We start from the raw sequence: 20,253 nt of genomic DNA on the forward strand, positions 1-20,253 counted from the left end.
AAATGACGTGTCACCAATAGAAAATAAGTACGTTAATCAACACTTAAGTAATAATCCAATCATAAACATCCACATCCATATTATTTAGTTTATAAAATTTGATTTAGAAATTTAGTCTCCTTAGTATTATCCATTTATTAATAACAAATTAACTTGTCAATTTGCAAGGGTATAACATGTTTTAATACTCATGGCCCAATTCAATAGCCCAATACCCAAACCAAGGAAATATATATGGCACCCATGACACCCGTGGTATTCACTCTTCAAATACCTTAGGTACCGTTTGATACGTGGGATGAGATGGAATACAGTGGGATGGGACACACTCATCCCACGTTTGGTGCACCAATTTGCCTGGAACGTGTTGTCCCATGGAACGGATTTTAGTCAATTTTTTGTGCCACCCTCCTCCCTGGAACGATTTGTTTCAGCCCATGGAACACAAAATTATAACTTTTTGGAGAACAATACCCCTCCCATTTTTCATTAATTTCACTATCTACCATCTCTATCTCGTAGCCTCCCTTTCTTCTACCCTCCCTCTCTCCTGTAACCTCCTTCTCCTACACCACAAACCCAGCAACCCAGACTAACCCAATCCCAATAAACCCATTTGAACCCAACCCCACCTTTCTCTCGCCGCCTCCCTCATCCCTACTAGTCCCACAACGAGACCGTCGCCCCCATCGCGAAAACCTCAAGACCACCCACTTGCAAGACGTTGCCGACGCCGTCACTCGAGGGATGGGACCACAAAGATTAGGCGGAAGATGTGAAGGATAATGTTGAACTCATCGGCGGTGGCTCAAGTAAGGTTGAACTTGTCGGAGTGGATGTGTGAAATCTCATTCCTGGATTTCATTATTATAATCCAAGTATTAGTATTATTGAGTTTTTATATTATTTTTTGGGAAATTAATTATTTAAAATACGTAGACCATTCGAGGTCACAATTTATATTGTTGATTAGATTTCGAGATCATGAACGCATAGGCGAAAGCCGTTTGCGAGTTCGGGTTATAACGGTATAGTTACAGACGTTTGAAGTTGTGATACTATAGATTTTAGGAATTATTTAGACTCCTACTTTGTGGGAAAGAGGACGAATTGGGAGGAAGGAGAGACAACCTATCAGGAAAAGAAGAAAAAAATAAAATAAAAGAAAAACTGCCTGATGGCAGCGGAAAAAGGAAGAAAAAAAAAAGAAGAGACGGATTAGACGCTGCCAGAGACCAGCAAGAAGAGGGGAAAAAAGAAAGAAAAAATAAAAATGGGGGATTGCGGGAGAGAAAGAAAGGAGGAAAAAAAAGGGGGAGGAATCAGAGGGCAAATCAGGGAGAAATTGTCAAATCCCAGCCTGGGATGGACCACTTCCCGGGCCATCTCCACCACCGTAGCACGATATTGTCCGCTTTGAGCTTACCATTCCCTCATGGTTTTGTTTTTAGGAACTCACGAGCAACTTCCCATTAGATCACTCATCCTGGAAGTGCTCTAGCCTCTTTCTCGCTTAACTTCGGAGTTCCTACAGAACCCGAAGTCATTGGGCTCCCAAAAGGCCTCATACTAGGTAGAGATGTGAATATACATTTAAGGATTACTCCCCTGGGTGATGTGGGATGTTACAGGATGGGTACGATTGTTGTTTATGTTGGAACCCTATGTTTGTCCCGCATCGGCTAGGGGAAGGAAAGCAAAGCAATTTAAATAGAATTACCCCACTCTAACTAATATCGAGGTCTTTTGTGATAAAACCGCTCACCTGAGGATTGTGCAGGTGGTTAAGTGGAGACAGTATCGGTGTTGTTGGAGTGGGCCCTTGACCTATCGACCTAAAAAATTCCACATGGTATCAAAGCCAGGAGGCGGGCCTGTACAACCACGTGATTGGGTGGGTCCCCATTTGGCCCCGCGCAATGGGTGAGCCCCGACATGGCTTCACGTAGGCCAAAGATGCCGCGTGATTGGATGGGTCCCCATTGACCCCGCGTGATGGGTGAGTCCCGACATGGCTCCACGTAGGCCAAAGATGCCACGTGATTAGGTGGGTCCCCATTGACCCCGTGTGATGGGAGAGTCCTAACATGGCTCTGCGTGGTTGCCGATGTGGATTTTCACGTGTGACCCATAAATGGGGTGTCACGTGCGTGGGGGGGGGGTGTTGGAACCCCTTATTTGTCCCACATCGGCTATGGGAAGGAAAGCAAAGCAATTTAAATAAAATTACCCCACTCTAACAAATATCGAGACATTTTGTGATAAAACCCCACACATGAGGATTGTGCAGATGGTTAAGTGGGGACAATATCTGTGTTGTTGGAGTGGGCCCTCGGCCTGTCGACTTGAAAAATTCCACAGTTTAATCCTTCGTTCCATTACAGCCTGAGCGTACACCAAACGTAGCATGGAACCTTTGTTTCGTTCCGTCCCGTCTGCGTACCAAACACAATGGCGTAGCCACCCACAAGGCTAAGGTGGGCTGTAGCCCAGGGAGGTTTTCTGTAAGAGTAGTATTATTTATGCACTCATTTTTACTTCTCATATACCTTTCTTAATTTTCGGTTGTTCAAATTGAATGAGTTGGAGATGATCATTGACAAATAATTAATAAGGCTGTGTTGGAAGTAAAAATGGGTTTGCGAATATAACTATTCTTTTGTAAAATTATGTTTATAGCTTACCCAATTTCAATAGAGATTATTATTTAATGTATATTTTATAGAGGATAGGTAATAAATAATACGTTTTATGCTAAAAATTATAAATTAGTTCTATCTCCAGCCCCTCTTTATCATATTCTTTAAAGAAAAAGACCATTTACCCTATGTAATTTAATTTGTGCTTATTACTCAAGAAAAGAAAAATAATTTCTTTAAATCCATAATTAAATTCTTATCTCCGCAATTCCTTAATTTCCGTTGCGATTTTCCAATAAATGTCACCTTTGGTACTTTCTTAATCTCTATATTTACTTATTCTTGATTTAATTAGTAGGTTAATTATTTATATGGTCCATGAATTTATCGGTTAGGGTTATGATTTTGAGAATAATTTATATTATATTGTTGTTCTTTTATATTGATTATTATATAAGTTTATATAAGCAAAAAATAAACCTATGATTTTATAGTACTATTTTCAATTAGCCCACCCAAAGAAAAAATCCTGGCTCCGCCCTTAAACAAACGGTACGTAATACCAGTAAAAGGATCCCCGATCGAATAAGAAATTGTAGAGTTAGGGAGACTTCCTGGCTTAGTGATCAAATTGATCCACGTCAAGCTTTTTAGTTGCTTCATCAAAATTGTTCCAACCAAACGCAAATGGCAGCTGATAGCATATTTGGTTAGCCATTCAGGCGCCTCCTCTGGAGCCCTCCGATTTTCCGAGAATGGTCCGGATCAACGGCCCTCATGGACTGGTTTGAATCCCCTAATTCCCCCATAATCAAGGTCAATGTTCCAGGTACTATCACTAATTCTCTCTTTATTTCCCTAATCAAATATTAATAGGGTTTATAAGTTATTCATCTCTGCCCCTGAATTTTTTATTATTTGGAATTAAAACTTTTGTGTAAGATATGGATTCTTTGCTCCCATTATACTGTAAGTTTAATTTGGGTTCTTAGTGAAAACTACACTTAATATGTCACCTTGACATCTTGTATCAATAATGTCATGTAGAAAAGTTGAAATATATGACATGGCTTTTGGTCAAATGTCACGGTGACCTTCTAGAGTTAAAGAATGAATAACACTTAGAAAAGTTGAAATACATGTCATCACTTTGTTGGTTAGATGAAGTTTTGTTCCTTGAATTAAAAATTGTGACTAGTAATCTCTGAATTTGTCACAATATAGAACAAAACAACGGTCTTTTTAAACAATATCATAATACTCGCTGATTTTTCTTTCAAAGACAAAAGCTCTAATTTGACTAAAATTTAGGACCAATTCTCCAAAATCTTTTAGGAGTGAACCATTTATTTTCACTAGGAAAAGTGGGTTCAACGATTCACGGTTGTGACAGAGATTTTGTGGCAAAATAGGTTTTAGAAAAGAGGACATAAAAGGGCAGATAGAAGAAGGGAATATTTTGCAGATGAAAGGGGAAGGCGGGAAAGAAAGAGAGGAGGCTCATGCAGCAAAATACACTGTTTGGAACGTCGCGGAGAGGGGGACGGGAAAAGGAGACTTTTCCCGGGAAATCGCATTGCCGGAAAATGTGAAAGTCGATCAGATAAAAGCTCAGGTTGAGAATGGTGTTCTCACCATTGTTGTCCCAAAAGATACGACCCCCAAAACCATCCAAAGTGCGAAACATCAATATCACTAGCAAGCTCTAAGCATATGCATATGTAGGTGTTGTCATATGGTTCAAAAATAATGGTTTGAATGTGTAATGTATTGTGCTACAACCTATAACGAAAAGTATAATATATGTACTGTAGTTAGTAATAAATCCGTGTTTTATACAAGCGATATTTGAGATGGGGGAATAAATAGCTCGTGTGAATCAAGTTCAAACGCAAAGCAACCAAGTGAAGCAAATTCTAAGTGCCAAGCCATGCATGTCCCAAGCTAAGAGTGAGAAATATTTAGAAACTTTGATTAGGTCAATAAATAATTTCACATTTCGGCAGAGCTGGTTGGTGGTATTTTATTTTCTAGCACTGGTTAGCCGGAATTATTGTACTCTTCAACTATTTCCAATAAAAACATGTCTCCTCTCCAACTAAGAACAATAAAAGAGCTCTTTTTTGAATTCTCCTCCAACCATATATGTCTAAATATTGTCATGTATGAGAGATATTTTCACATGCTTAAAATACAAGTCGGTACGTTACCTATCATAATGTTTTTCAATGTCGTGTCACTTGTATTAGTCCTTGGTGTATCATATTGCATTCTAAATCGCTGAAGAATCTATCGTCATAAGATTTTAATTTCATGAAGTGCTCGTTCGAATTAGATATGGCCTTGAAAAAATAAACATGGACTTGAATTAAATATGTTCAATTTCATGAAAAGTAAAAAAATAATTATTTTTGTTCACTACAGTAAAACATCATCTAAAATTATATTTTTTAAATTCTTAAAGTTACATAAATCTAACAACGGTGTATTTATTCGACGAGATAAAATATATTTACATTAGGTGATGAGATAATAAATTAGTCTCAAACTCATAATAGTGAGATTTAAACTATTTTCTTTTTTATGATATTCTATGGTAATCTCCACTAAAGAGAGTGTAAGCGCTTGAACTTGAAAAACACTAAGTTAAAGAGAAAAACCATAATTCAAATTATTTTCTTTGTTTGAGAGAGCACTTCCACCATAATACATGTAAAAGAGGTTGTTCTATAATCAAATCATGTCGAGCATAAACACAAAAAGATGTAGTATCATATGAATTATTCCGAAACAAAAAATACATTATATAAAAGTATGAACTGGTTCTAATAGGCATGTGACGTGTGACTTGGTTGGTTGGCCTTTTTGGGGTTTTATTTGTTTAATTTTTTGGGTTATTTTTTTTATTTTTTATATATTGACCAAAACGATTAGGGTATTAATAATTAAAAAAAAAGTCTCTCATAATTTCAGATTTGATTTGGCTCAAACATTCCAAAAATCCCATTACCTATACCGTATATTTCCAATAAATGACCGTTATATACAAAGTAAAAGCAAAATCTTTTTACAAACAAAAACGATTTCAAATTATCAAAAAATCCAATCAATTTGAGAACTTGAAGGTGTTATGTAATCAATTATTCCTTACACAATTTCTTTTTTAGCTAAATGATTTTTTTAAGGTATTAATTTAAAGACATCCTTTCTCTCTGTAGCCCATAATTATATAGACCGTTAAATTAAATGAATAAAAAGAAAATCAACCGATATAAACAAATTAGACACATAAATAGAGAAGAAAAAAAATTGGTAAAAATCAATTTCCTTTCATTGTCTATGACAAATAGTTTGACGTACCTTAATACACTTCCTAATTGGCCGTATCCATTTTCTTATTGACAAAGGTAAGTCCATCCAAGTCATGGCATGATATGCTCCCAAATTTCAACCCAGCATTTAATGCACACTCAAAAATTATAAGTTTTTTATAGTCAAAATGGTATTTGAGACTAGAATAACTTGTCATTTTGATCTATGAGATCTAAAATCAAGAGAAGTTGTTAATGAAATTGTGCACCGTCAATCATTTTGGTCATTTTGTAAAAAATCTCAATTAAATTGATAGTATTTTGTCAAATTAACCCCTTCATTTAAACTAGTGGTTTCTTTACGGAGATTTTTCATAGAAGAACCAAATTAATCGACGGTGGACAATTTCAGGTATTGTTTTTATATCTCAGGTATCAATTTTAAATCTTAGGAACCTGACAATCTAATAGACCATTTGACTAAAAAAATCAAAACTATATAATAAGAGGTGTGTGAGATACATATCTTTTATTAATTTTATCATTTGATATTTTTTAATTTATTTAATCCGACGATCGTAGATTAAATAGGTACGTTAAAAGAAAAAAAAAATATATATAGCACATCCGCATAATAAATTCACATATACATTTTGAAGACTTGAAGACCGTCCTAATGTTTAATGGGTCCCATTCCGAAGCTTCCTTTGTGTTGATGATTGGCTCTTAACCTTCCCCAAAACCCCAAAATTTTCAACCATTCCCACACGTACTTTAATGTTTCAGAAGAAAAAAGTCAGTGGCTGCATTATAACTATTTACACCTGCACGTACAGAATCGGTCGCGTTTTAAACGCCATTTCTGAATTTCCGGTGCGCTTAATTCAAACGCAACAACCTCAGTGTCCTCTCAAGTTCTCAACCTTCCCCCTCCTTCCTTCAATTTTCTCTCGTTTTCTCTCACTTTCTCGCCAGCCAAACAGACACTACAGAACCAAATTCGAGTTCAACTCACAAGACGGATGAAACCCATTTCGTAACGCGCCCCGAAGAACAAAACCCACCTCTGTTTTTCGCCATTGGAGTTGAACAAATGAAGCCCCCGAAGCTGATTTCGTTACTGGTATGTTGGCTTGGTGTTTTCCTGACTGCGAATTCTGATCTGGCGTCCGACAGAGAGGCCTTGCTGGCGCTCAGGACCGCTGTGAGAGGCCGTACAATGGGTTGGAACGTGACGGAGACCAACCCCTGTTCGTGGCCCGGCGTCAAATGCGAGTCGGACCGGGTCACCGAGTTGAGGCTTCCGGGTCGGAAACTCGTCGGGCAGCTCCCTCTGGGCCTCGGGAACTTGACACAGCTCTTGAGCCTCTCTCTGCGCGTAAATGCGCTCTCCGGTCCACTCCCGAACGACCTTGTCAACCTAGTCAACCTTCAGAATCTCTACTTGCAAGGTAACTCGTTTTCCGGTCCAATTCCTGAGTTTTTGTTCAAATTGAAAAACCTTACGAGATTGAACCTTGATAAAAATAAATTCTCCGGTGAAATTTCTCCGGGGTTTAATAATTTGATGAGTTTGGTAAGTCTGCATTTGGAAGAAAATGAGCTTACTGGGTCAATTCCTGAGCTGGGTTTGCCGTCTCTGGGACAATTCAACGTTTCCTTTAACCAGTTGAACGGGTCGGTCCCAGCGAAGCTTTCACGTTGGCCCAAAACCGCGTTTGAGGGGAATTTGCTCTGTGGGAAGCCGTTGAAGCCCTGTAATGAGACTGAGAGTGCTGGGAAGAAGAATAAGTTGGCTGGTGGGGCAATTGCAGGGATTGTGATTGGTAGTATTATTGGGTTCTTGGTGTTTGTTGCCATTGTGATATTTTTGTGTAAAAGAAAGAAAAATGGCGAAAAAGGTACAAACTTTGTCGTGACAGGGAAACCTCAGGAGGCTGAAACCGCCCGTGAAAGGGCGGTGATGGATAGGAGTTTGAGTACTGGTTCCTCATCTGCACCGAAAGGGACTGTGAAGAGTGGTGATGGGAATAAGAGTTTAGTGTTCTTCGGGGATGCGGTGAGGGTGTTTGATTTGGAGGATTTGTTGAGGGCATCTGCTGAGGTACTTGGAAAGGGGACTTTTGGGACTACGTACAAGGCCGCTTTGGATATGCGGGTGTCAATGGCAGTGAAGAGGTTGAAGGAAGTGGCTGTATCAGAGAAGGAATTCAGGGAGAAGATTGAAGAGATTGGGAGAATGGATCATGTAAATTTGGTCCCACTCAGGGCTTACTACTATAGCAGGGATGAGAAGCTTCTTGTGTATGATTACATGCCTATGGGAAGCTTATCTGCTCTTTTGCACGGTGAGCATTTCTTTCTGGGATTCCATTAGTTGCATTATGATTTGTAGCTATTATTTTTGTTGGTATTTTCCCGTTCGTTTTTCTGTAAATGGTTTCTGTTGGTATATGATGTTAATTGAGTTTTTCTTGATTGTGTTTCTCCGTTGGATGGATTTTTGGTACATTTCCTATGTCAACTGCATTGTCGTTTTGTTGTCACATCTTTGGAATTGGACTAGAGATGTGGAAGCCTTTTGTTTGTCATCGCTTGCTATACATATCAATACATATTGAAAAAGACACGGAATAAATAATAGATCGTACTGAATCTCGTCCGAGAGCAACTAGGATTGTGACCCATCAGAGCTGTTTCTGTTACATGGATGAAGCAAAATGTGAGTTCCTAAGAAAGTATTAAGCTACATAGGCATAAGAAGGATGTCTTTATTTGATTACTGGTCCCTTGTATTGGATAAGAGATGTGGCATTTAGTCCCATATGCTAGCAGAACTTACATAGACCAGGTGCAAAGACATGCTGGAAGCTTCTGAGCTTTGACGTACTTGAAGCAGTTTCTATCTTTTATTTTTTAATCCATTATTCGTTGGCAATAAATCACATTGGATGAGTCAATCATTAAGTTTTTATTTATTTCCTGAAAGCAAGAAGCATCTTTCGTAATTCTGTGTGTGTGTGTGACTGATTTGTGCATATGCAGTGCATAATGTTTTTATTGTCTTTTTGGTAGGAAACAACTGGTATGCCAGTTCAATTCAGTTTTTGGCACCTTTGTTATTGTTTATATTGATGATGTATTGGTGCTCTTAGCTCATTTGTTAGTATAATATGATATTTTATTTAATGTTTCTGTTAAGTAATTAGCAAATATTGGTCAAATTTTTAATAATGCTAGCAGTCTCACACCAAACGCCAATGTCGTGTTCTTCAACAGTGCTAAAATTCAAAAACCCACATCGAAAGTTGGAAAACAACAATGTTGCTGGACCTCTTTGTTCTCTTTGTTCACCATCTTTCTGTTAGCATTTCATTTATTTATCTTTTCACTACAGGAGCCAGAGGCTCTGGACGGACTCCATTGATTTGGGAAACAAGGTCTGGTATTGCTGTCGGAGCTGCTCGTGCAATTACATATCTACATTCTCAGGGTCCCACGACCTCCCATGGAAATATTAAATCTTCAAACATCCTTCTCACTAGATCCTATGAAGCCTGTGTCTCTGATTTTTGCCTTGCTCATCTTGCAAGCCCAACCTCTACTCCGAACCTCATTTCTGGTTATCGAGCCCCAGAACTCGCAGATACCAGCAAAGTAACCCAAAAGGCAGATGTTTACAGCTTTGGCGTATTGCTTTTGGAGCTACTTACAGGAAAGCCTCCAACCCAAGCTATCATGAATGACGAAGGAGTTGACCTTCCAAGATGGGTTCGCTCAGTGGTTCAAGAGGAGTGGACTGCCGAGGTGTTTGACTCCGAGCTTCTCAGGTACCAAAATGTCGAGGAGGATATGGTTCAGCTTTTACAGATTGCACTTGAATGTACTGTTACGTACCCTGATAGCCGCCCTTCAATGAGTGAGGTGACTAGCCGAATCCAGGAGCTTTACAGTTCCAGCTTACAGCACGGACATGATCCTAATCCTGATATATCTCATGATGGAGACGATGGACTTTCTTAGCAGTATTTTTCAGCTGACAAGCGCATACCACCACCGGAAGGATTGAACAAAGATCTGCATTCTTCCTGCATTGCCCTTCCGGTCAGGCATAATTTGTTTATTCTTGAGTTTTTCGTGAGAGAAAATTTACAGCCGGGATCATGGTTCTTTATCATTTTCACCATATTTGTTTTCTTAATAGTATTCTTCTTTTGCCCCCTGTATATTACCGTTTATGCTGTTTCATGTTTGTGGAGGGGGATATCTGAGTTTGCCTGAGTGAGGTGTTCTCACCTCTTCTGTTTCTTCTTGGCTTTGAGCTCGATGCAAATTTTATTGATTTGAAAATGCTTCAGTTGCTTTCTAAAGTTTTCAGTACTGGCCTTCATTTGTTCTTTAATTTCAGCTAATCAAGCATTATCTCTTTTTGCTTGGAGAATAATTTTATCAGATAGTTTTGAGCACTTTGGTGATTTGAGGGTTCTCTTCTTTTCTGGGATCCCAAATTGGGTTTAAGTGGGTTGGTCGGGTTAGACTTCAACCTGTTGGCCAACCCAACATGCTCGGGTTGGAATTGTTCTGACTCATTTTCACTCAAGAAAATGGGTAAACCAACCCACCCAAATCATTCTTTGGTGGGTTGGGTTGGGCGGATTCCATGTGTTGGGTTTAATTGGTTTCTTTGTTATTTTTAATGTGAGCAGGAGTGACAAATTGTGTCAAATTAGGCCTAAATCTTGTGGATTTGATGATGTTATATCACTACATACTACTAATACATAAATTTAACTATTCAAATCAAGAATTAATGAACAAATACGTTTAAAAGTTACTCAATTATATGTATATATCCACCTAATATACATGTATGTTTAAGAATTATTGTCATTCGAGTGCTTCGGTTTCAATTGGGCTAATAATAGTTTAACCCAACCCAACCTACTTATAGCATGAGTCTTTAAGTTCTTAATCATAAATAAATTATTAATGTTTATAACTCAACCCGACTCAATCCGTATTGTTTGGGTTGATCGATAGACCCACTAAAATAGTGGCCCTATTAAGGGGAATTTCATTAAACAGTAAACTCTTGTTTATTTTATAATACGAATGATAATACTATCTTAATTTACACTAGAAGGAGAGGATTCAACTCGAAACGGAATGGGTTAAAATAATAAAATTGTAATTTAAATATATATAATTGGTTCGTTTTGATTTTGGTCAGTTTCAAAAGTATCAAAACCAAACCAAATCAATGCTAGTCCCATTTAGCTATGCAACAAGCCAAAAAATGTAGAAAAATGATCCGGCATCCTAGGGATATAGTGATCGTGACCGTTGATCGTATATTATGCAGTAAAAAATTATTTCAAAATTTAAATTTTAAAATTAAATATAAATAGTACCTAACGAAAACTGATCGCACGACCTAGCGCTTAGTTTTTAAATTGTTTAGCTTTTTTCTTGATCAAAATCAAACAAAACCAACTAAAATGGTTCGGATCAGTCGGTTCGGTCAGTTTGAAGCCCACCCGCACTTAAAAACTTGAGAAAGATTATTAAAAAAAAAACAGGGGAGCAGCGGTCGGCCATCATAAGAGGGAAGCTGAAAAACAGACAGATTGAACTTAATACTAACCGAAATCTCTACTAAACAAAATATAGAGTGAATTTTCTCCTTCGTTCTTTCTTTTTCCCCGCACCGAATTTGGAACCAGAGGCGGCCTTGGGAGGCTGGAGCACGCAGGCGGCGGCATCGACTCCCGGAAACTTTCCGCCTCCGTCAAAAGAGACATATCTCAGATTCAATCCCTCTGCGCTCACCTTTGCGGCGCCTGCAATTCTCAACTCAGATCCACGTCCGTCAAAAGAGACATCCCACAGCGTCTGCAATTCTTCGAAATCCCGAACACCCACTCCGCCAGCAGGGGTGAAATTTGCAGAGGGAGAAGAGGAATTGCCAAAGGTTGTTTGTCCAGCGCCGGCGGCAGGTACATTGTGCTGACTTTGTGGGTTGTGGTTGAATTTTCATTTGGAGTACGTCAACATAGGATAAATAAGCATAAAAACAGTGGGCGGTGCATCAAAGTTGGACCGAGCGAGTCAAAATGGTAATGAACCCAAGAACCCCAACGTGTTAATACACTACAGTGTTACAAAGTTGAGAATTGGAAAGCATAATTAGGGTTAGGGTTACTCAAAATCGTGAACAGGATTAGGTGTTGTGGATTGGGTTATCTGCTAACATTGAGTAATGGAGGGTTTGCTTAAGTTGGCTGGGGAAATCCCGAAATTGAGCTCAACTTCCTCGGACAGTCACCAGGGGAGTGAAGGTCTTGCTGCGCTAAAGTTAGGGCGTCACCCGTAAGTGGCGCGCTGTGTGGCCTGAGCACAGTGATAAGTGAGCAAGGGTCGCTGTATCTCCATCGGCACCCGGATGCAGTGTTAAATGAGCAAGGGGGCCATAGAAACTTCTTTTCGAACGACTCCACTCAAAGTTGTTTGGGAGCATATGCTCATATCAACTTTACCCGGAACACACAAAAGAAGTACTTTGATCCTATTAGACGGGGAGGGTGAAGAAGCTAGGACAGAAGGGTAGAGTTCAAGAGAGCAAAATGCGTTTAGGAACGTGGAATATAAGAACCTTAACGGGAAAATCTATGGAAGTAGTGGAAGTTATGGTGAGGAGAAGGATAAATATTATGTGCCTACAAGAAACTAAGTGGGTTGGTAGTAAGGCAAAGGATCTAGAAAACTCAGGGTTTAAACTTTGGTATTCGGGCACAAATAGAACGAGAAACGGTGTTGGCATCATCGTGGACAAGACCTTGGTACAAGATGTTGTAGATGTCAAGAGGGTAGGAGATAGAATCATGGCAATCAAGATTGTAATAGGACAAGAACTTATCAATGTGATTAGTGCGTACGCACCTCAAGTAGGGTTGGATACGAGTTCGAAGGAGAAATTTTAGGAAGATCTTGGAGACTTGGTGCAAGGAATTGCTCAGACGGAGAAGTTATTTATAGGAGGAGATTTAAATGGACACGTGGGCAGGGAGACAGGCAACTATGGAGGTTTTCATGGTGGCCATGGTTTTGGGGAGAGAAACGAGGATGGGGAAGCTATCTTGGATTTTGCAATGGCATATGATCTCTTCTTAGCCAACACCTTCTTTAAGAAGAGAGAAGAACATGTGATCACCTACAAGAGTGGGTCGTCAAAAACACAAATAGATTTTCTTCTAATGAGGAAAGGGGATCGTATAACTTGTAAGGATTGCAAAGTTATACCAGGAGAGAGCGTGGCTAATCAACATCGCTTGTTGGTGATGGATGTACATATCAAAAGAGTAAGACAAAAGAACAAGACTTGGAAGTGCCCAAGGACTAGATGGTGGAATCTAAAAGAAGAAAAACAAGCCATTTTCAAAGAGAAGGTAATCACCCAATGTGTGTGGGATAGAGAGGGGGAAGCTAGCCAAATGTGGGATTCCATGGCTAGTTGTATCCGAAAAGTAGCAAAAGAGGTATTAGGAGAGTCCAAGGGCTTTGCCCCACACCAAAAGGAATCTTGGTGGTGGAATGAGGAGGTACAAACGAAGGTGAAGGCTAAGAAGGAATGTTGTAAAGCCTTATACAAGGAGAGGACCGATGAAAATGGTGAAAGGTATAGAAAAGCGAAGCAAGAGGCGAAGAAAGCTGTCAGAGAAGCTAAGTTAGCGGCTTACGACGATATGTATAAACGACTAGATACCAAAGAAGGAGAGTTGGATATCTATAAACTATCTAGAGCAAGGGAAAAGAAGACAAGGGACCTAAACCAAGTGAGGTGCATCAAGGATGAGGATGGAAAGGTTCTTGCTACAGAGAACGCGGTTAAAGACAGATGGAGAGGTTATTTTCATAATCTTTTCAATGAAGGACATGAAATGAGTGCTTCTTTAGGGGAGTTGAGTAACTCAGAAGAGTGTAGAAACTACTATTTTTATCGTCGAATCCGGAAGGAAGAAGTGGTTGTAGCTTTGAAGAAGATGAAGCATAAAAAAGCAATAGGCCCAGACGATATACCAATCGAAGTGTGGAAACTTTTGGGAGAGACAGGTATAACATGGCTCACTGACCTTTTCAATAGGATTTTGAAAACGAAGAAGATGCCAAATGAGTGGCGAACGAGCACTTTGGTGCCTATCTACAAGAATAAGGGCGACGTACAAAATTGCATGAACTATAGGGGTATTAAGCTAATGAGTCATACAATGAAGCTCTAGGAGAGAGTCATTGAGCATAGATTGAGGCAAGAGACACGGGTTTCGGACAACCAATTCGGGTTCATGCCAGGGCGCTCAACCATGGAGGCAATCTATCTCTTACGAAGATTGATGGAAAGATATAGAGATGGGAAAAAGGATTTACACATGGTCTTTATAGATTTGGAAAAAGCGTATGATAGGGTCCCAAGAGACATTCTTTGGAGGATTTTAGAGAAGAAAGGAGTACGAGTAGCATATATCCAAGCTATAAAGGATATGTATGAAGGAGCAAAGACTTTTGTAAGAACTCATGAAGGACAAACCGAAAGCTTTCCCATAACTGTAAGATTACATCAAGGCTCATCCTTAAGTCCTTACCTTTTTGCGTTGGTAATGGATGAGTTAACAGGACATATTCAAGATGATATTCCTTGGTGTATGCTTTTCGCAGACGATATAGTGTTGATAGATGAAACTCAGGAATGGGTAAATGCAAAGCTTAACCTTTGGAGAGAAGTGTTGGAATCTAAAGGTCTTCGCCTAAGCCGATCAAAGACAGAATATATGGAGTGCAAGTTCAGTGCAAATGGAGGCCAAAACGAGTTAGGGGTGAGGATCGGAGATCAAGAAATACCAAAGAGCGACCGTTTTCGTTACCTAGGATCTATCTTGCAAAAGAACGGAGAATTAGATGGAGATCTCAACCATAGAATACAAGCTGGATGGATGAAGTGGAAGAGTGCATCCGGCGTGTTGTGTGACCGCCGTATGCCACTGAAGCTCAAGGGAAAATTTTATAGGACGGCAATAAGGCCGGCGATGCTGTATGGCACAGAATGTTGGGCGGTGAAACATCAACACGTACACAAAATGGGTGTAGCGGAGATGAGGATGCTTCGTTGGATGTGTGGGCACACGAGAAAGGATAAGATTAGGAATGAGGATATCCGGGGTAAAGTAGGAGTAGCCGAAATTGAAGGAAAGATGAGAGAAAATCGGTTACGGTGGTTTGGACATGTGCAAAGAAGGCCTATTGACGCTTCGATTAGAAGATGCGACTATGGGACAGAGGTTCAGGGCCGAAGGGGTAGAGGAAGACCTAGGAAAACTTTGGAAGAGACTCTAAGAAAAGACTTAGAGTACTTGGATCTAACGAAGGACATGACACAGGATCGAGCACAATGGCGTTCTAAGATTCATATAGCCGATCCCACTCAGTGACTTGGATTTTCCAAGTCTCCAACTGAGAAGTTTTCCTCACTCGGGAAATTAAGGGAACACTACCCCAACCTACATGCTCCACTCAGAAAGCTTCAACATACAAGCTTCAACAAAAGAAAATTCAAAGAACTTAGCGAAGAAGGCTTTGGTGTATTTAGCACAATACGTTGAAATGAAGGAAAGCTTATTTATTGATATCCCCGATAAGCTACAAATATGTACATATACATGAGTCAAAATAAACACACAAGAGGGAGCCTTCACAAAGGTTGCTTAGGAGAAGTCTCAGCAGTCGGTAGAGCCCCAGAAAGAGAAGGCACCGGAGGGGGATCATTTGGAGCCTCAGTACTGGATAGAACCCTAGAAGGAGGAGGCATCAGAGGTTGATCATTTGGAGCTTCATTACGCGGTACAGCCCCAGAAGACGAAGGCAATAAATGCCATTGGAACAAACCCACAAATCTCTGATGATCAAGTAAAACCTGACCATCAGTTTCCTTCATCTGGTCAAGCTTCCTCTTCATGTTTGTAGCATAGTCATGTGCGAGCCGGTGCAACTGTTTATTCTCATGCTTGAGCCCTCTAATCTCCTGTTTGAGACTCATCACTTCAGCCGCCAATGATTCAACTTGGCGGGTTCGAGCAAATAGGCGTTGGGCCATATTAGACACAGAACCTGCACACTGAACACTGAGAGCCAGCGAATCCTTAACAGCTAACTCATCAGACCGTTTGGAAAGTAGTCTGTTATCTTTGGGAGTGAGAAGGTTCCTGGCCACCACCGCAGCGGTCATATCATTCTTCATCACGGAATCCCCAACGGTAAGAGGACCAGTAGGGGAGACGAAGGATGGGCGCCATATGTTGTCTGGAGAAGGCGGGGCTGCCTCTTCAACAAGGTTCAAGTCAAAACGACGGTCGGAGGGGCCAGACATTTTCAAAGGTGTTGAAGAGAGAAGAGGTCGGACAAATCAAGATCTTAGAAGTGCAAGAATGAAGCTTCTACTGGTGGAGATTCAAGTGTGCTTTGGAACTTAATGCCAGCCCCTATAAAAATCTGCACTCGACGGAGCTTCAGAAATCGAAGAGGCGCCTGCTCAGAAATCGAAGAGGCGTTTGCTTTCTCAAAAGCTGAGCTGCTTAGAGATCACGAGGGTTGATCTCAGAAATCGAAGAGGCGTTTGCTTTCTCAAAAGTTGGGCTGCTCAAAGACCACGAAGGCCGATCTCAGAAATCGAAGAGGCGCTCGCTTTCTCAAAAGCTGGGCTCCCCAGAGATCACGAGGGCCGATCTCAAAAATCGAAGAGGCACCTACTTTTCCAGCCTTGTCAGCACCTGTCACACGCACACTCAGCTTTGCGGAAATTATGGGCATTCTGTCGAAGACTTCTGGGGAAGTAGAAAACACATGAATCTTACTGTTCAATCACCCACTTCCCACACGCAACAATAGCTCATGGGTACCACAGATAACTTTGCCAAAGTTCTCTGCCAAGGTTGAGCACGTGAAGCTTGCAGCTCCCACTACATCGCTCTGACCAAGAAGGGTAAAAGAATAGCAAAGAAACAGCACTAACAAAGTTTAGACCCATAAATTTTGAAGGTCTAGCTACCATATTATTACCCACAAGGGTAAAGGAACAGTACCACTGCTGGATAATTGGAAAGTCCATGTGTGTCAACCTCTGTGCTTCGTGGCAAGGTAGACTAGCAAACATGCCCAACCTTTACTCACATTCGAGAAAACACTCCTAATAAGATTGCTTGCTCCAAAATCGAAGAGGCACCGTCCTCCGAATCTCGAGAGCCAGACTCCCAACATGACTACTTTATTAAAAATCGAAGAGAGGGTAAAGGAACAGTACCGTTGCTGGATAATTGGAAAGTCCCTGTGTGTCAACCTCTGTGCTTCGTGGCAAGGTAGACTAGCAAACATGCCCAACCTTTACTCACATTCGAGAAAACACTCCCAACAAGATTGCTTGCTCCAAAATCGAAGAGGCACCGCCTTCCGAATCTCGAGAGCCAGACTCCCAACATGATTACTTTCTCAAAAATCGAAGAGACACTGCTCCCCGAATCTTCGAGAGCCAGACCCCCAGCCTGATTGCTTTCTCAAAAATCGATGAGGCATCGTTCTCCGAATCAATCGAAGAGGCGCTCGCTTTCTCAAAAGCTGGGCTGCTCAGAGACCACGAGGGCCGATCTCAGAAATCGAAGAGGCACCTACTTTTCTAGCCTTGTCAGCATCTGTCACACGCACACTCAGCTTTGCAGAAATTAGGGGCATTCTGTCGAAGATTTCTGGTGAAGTAGAAAGCACATGAATCTTACTGTTCAATTACCCACTTCCCACACGCAACAATAGCTCATGGGTACCACAGATAACTTTGCCAAAGTTCTCTGCCAAAGTTGAGCACGTGAAGCTTGCAGCTCCCACTAAATCGCTCTGACCAAGAAAGGTAAAAGAATAGCAAAGAAACAACACTAACAAAGTTTAGACACATAAATTTTGAAGGTCTAGCTACCATATTATTACCCACAAGGGTAAAAGAACAGTACCACTGCTGGATAATTGGAAAGTCCCTGTGTGTCAACCTCTCTGCTTCGTGGCAAGGTAGACTAGCAAACATGCCCAACCTTTACTCACATTCGAGAAAACACTCCCAACAAGATTGCTTGCTCCAAAATCGAAGAGGCACCGTCCTCCGAATCTCGAGAGCCAGACTCCCAACATGACTACTTTCTCAAAATAGAAGAGAGGGTAAAGGAACAGTACCATTGCTGGATAATTGGAAAGTCCCTGTGTGTCAACCTTTGTGCTTCGTGGCAAGGTAGACTAGCAAACATGTCCAACCTTTACTCACATTCGAGACAACACTCCCAACAAGATTGCTTGCTCCAAAATCGAAGAGGCACCGCCCTCCGAATCTCGAGAGCCAGACTCCCAACATGATTACTTCCTCAAAAATCGAAGAGACACTGCTCTCCGAATCTCGAGAGCCAGACCCCCAGCATGATTGCTTTCTCAAAAATCGAAGAGGCATCGTTCTCCGAATCTCGAGAGCCAGATACCACAGACCACTTTTTCAAAGTGCTCTGACAGAGTTAAAACATGTGAAACTGACAGCTCCCACTACCGTGCTATGACCAAGCAGGGTAAAGGAATAGCATTACTACTTGTTGTTAGGGAGACTCCTATATATGTCGACCTCCATCCCCAACGGACAGGCAGACCTGCAAAAATGCTCAACCCTTCATCATATCTGAGAGGGCACTCCCAACGAAGCCTTTCGAAATATTCAGCTTTCTTTCCCCCCGATAATACCTCTGCAAACAAGCTATACTAGAGCAAGAATATCTCATATCATCAGGGTTAAAAGCAAGAGTATCCCATATCATGCTTTTTCCCTGTCTTTTCCTTTGGCCTTGTTTTTACCTGTAAGACAAGGAGAAAGAGAGCAATCAGTCAGCACTTGGAATCAAGCTTCCAGCCAGGAACTGACTGCTTGGAACCCCTTACCTGATTACTTACCTGGCATTGCTCTCGAGTACTCATCTTCAACATCTTATGTTTCCAGGGAAGATTCCGCATCTGCTTGAGGAACAGATAGGGCAAGTGCGAAGGATACAAGGAAGCATGTGGAGACAAGCGTAACAGCACACGTGCCGATACATCCATTACTCTGTCAAAAGCAAAAGTATCCCATATCAGCAGGGTGGAACGTACTCTAGATTTGATGGACTTGTTTTGACCCTCAAATTCTTCAGTCGGCCTTATACTCTGGAGGAAACCAGAAAACCCTCCAGCTCAGTTCAAGAATAAGCCTGTGGAAAGTTACTTCTTCAAAAGCAAAAGTATCTCATATCATCTCTTCTCATTTTTCTTCTCTTTATCCTTCATGCTGTTGCAAGATGGGGAGAAGGTGAACAATCAGTCGGAGCTCTGATTGCTTACCTTGTCTGTCACCTCTTTCAGCAGACCCCCTAGCTTGGCGACTTGGGGGACTCCTACTACATGGTTTGTATCGCGCTTGACCAAGCCTGAAACTACAAGTAAGCTTCAAGTGAAATTGATACATTACCTTGTGCATCTCCACCAGTTAAAGATACCACCCCTGGATGGAGGAAAAGTACTTCCAGAGAAGATGCCACATCTACCTATGAGACTATTAAGGCAAGTCAAGACGACACCACACTCCGATACTTAGAAGTTTCGTGATTACGAGATCATTCTCCCACAATATTTCCTAATGTCATTTGTACTAAATCATTCACTTGTACTCACTAAAGGAGAGCTTGAACCTATGTACTTGTGTAAACCCTTCACAATTAATGAGAACTCTTCTATTCCGTGGACGTAGCCAATCTGGATGAACCACGTACATCTTGTGTTTGCTTTCCTATCTCTATCCATTTATATACTTATCCACACTAATGACCGGAGCAATCTAGCGAAGATCACAAAAAGCGACCGTTTTCGCTACCTAGGATCTATCTTGCAAGAGAACGGAGAATTAGATGGAGATCTCAACCATAGAATACGAGCTGGATGGATGAAGTGTAAGAGCGCATCCGGCGTGTTGTGTGACCGTCGTAGGCCACTGAAGCTCAAGGGAAAATTTTATAGGACGGCAATAAGGCCAGCGATGTTGTATGGCACAGAATGTTGGGCGGTGAAGCATCAACATGTACACAAAATGGGTGTAGCGGAGATGAGGATGCTTCGTGGGATGTGTGGGCACACGAGAAAGGATAAGATTGGGAATGAGGATATCCGAGGTAAAGTAAGAGTAGCCGAAATTGTAGGAAAGATAAGAGAAA

The 20,253-nt window shown here is 41.0% G+C and overlaps 2 protein-coding genes and 1 long non-coding RNA gene across 3 annotated transcripts in view; all 3 read left to right on the forward strand.

Annotated features, from left to right (window-relative positions):
• Window positions 1–3,326: 3,326 nt before the first annotated feature.
• Window positions 3,327–4,767, forward strand: LOC103406010 (15.7 kDa heat shock protein, peroxisomal). Its single transcript, XM_017324172.3, is given in 3 exon segments — window positions 3,327–3,468; window positions 4,052–4,299; window positions 4,301–4,767. Coding segments are annotated over 3 exon segments (438 nt in total). The 3' UTR covers window positions 4,349–4,767.
• A 1,938-nt stretch (window positions 4,768–6,705) lies between these two features.
• Window positions 6,706–10,320, forward strand: LOC103417450 (probable inactive receptor kinase At1g48480). The gene is made up of 2 exons (XM_008355637.4): window positions 6,706–8,298; window positions 9,348–10,320. Exons 1-2 carry the CDS (start codon window positions 7,044–7,046, stop codon window positions 9,971–9,973), a joined length of 1,881 nt encoding a protein of 626 aa, XP_008353859.2. The 5' UTR covers window positions 6,706–7,043; the 3' UTR covers window positions 9,974–10,320.
• A 1,467-nt stretch (window positions 10,321–11,787) lies between these two features.
• Window positions 11,788–20,253, forward strand: part of LOC139193693 (uncharacterized) — a 43,420-nt gene continuing 34,954 nt past the window's right edge. The window contains exon 1 of the long non-coding RNA XR_011578095.1: window positions 11,788–12,288. This is a non-coding gene — a long non-coding RNA (uncharacterized lncRNA). The remainder of the gene's footprint in view (window positions 12,289–20,253) is intronic.

Source organism: Malus domestica, chromosome 17 (genome assembly GCF_042453785.1).
Source record: "Malus domestica chromosome 17, GDT2T_hap1".
NCBI classification, from domain to species: domain Eukaryota; kingdom Viridiplantae; phylum Streptophyta; class Magnoliopsida; order Rosales; family Rosaceae; genus Malus; species Malus domestica.

Coding starts and splice junctions, on each gene's coding strand:
- LOC103417450 (XM_008355637.4), top strand. CDS start 7,044: ATGAAGCCCCCGAAGCTGATTTCGTTACTGGTATGTTGGCTTGGTGTT. Junction 8,299..9,347: donor CTTATCTGCTCTTTTGCACG/GTGAGCATTTCT, acceptor TTTTCACTACAG/GAGCCAGAGGCTCTGGACGG.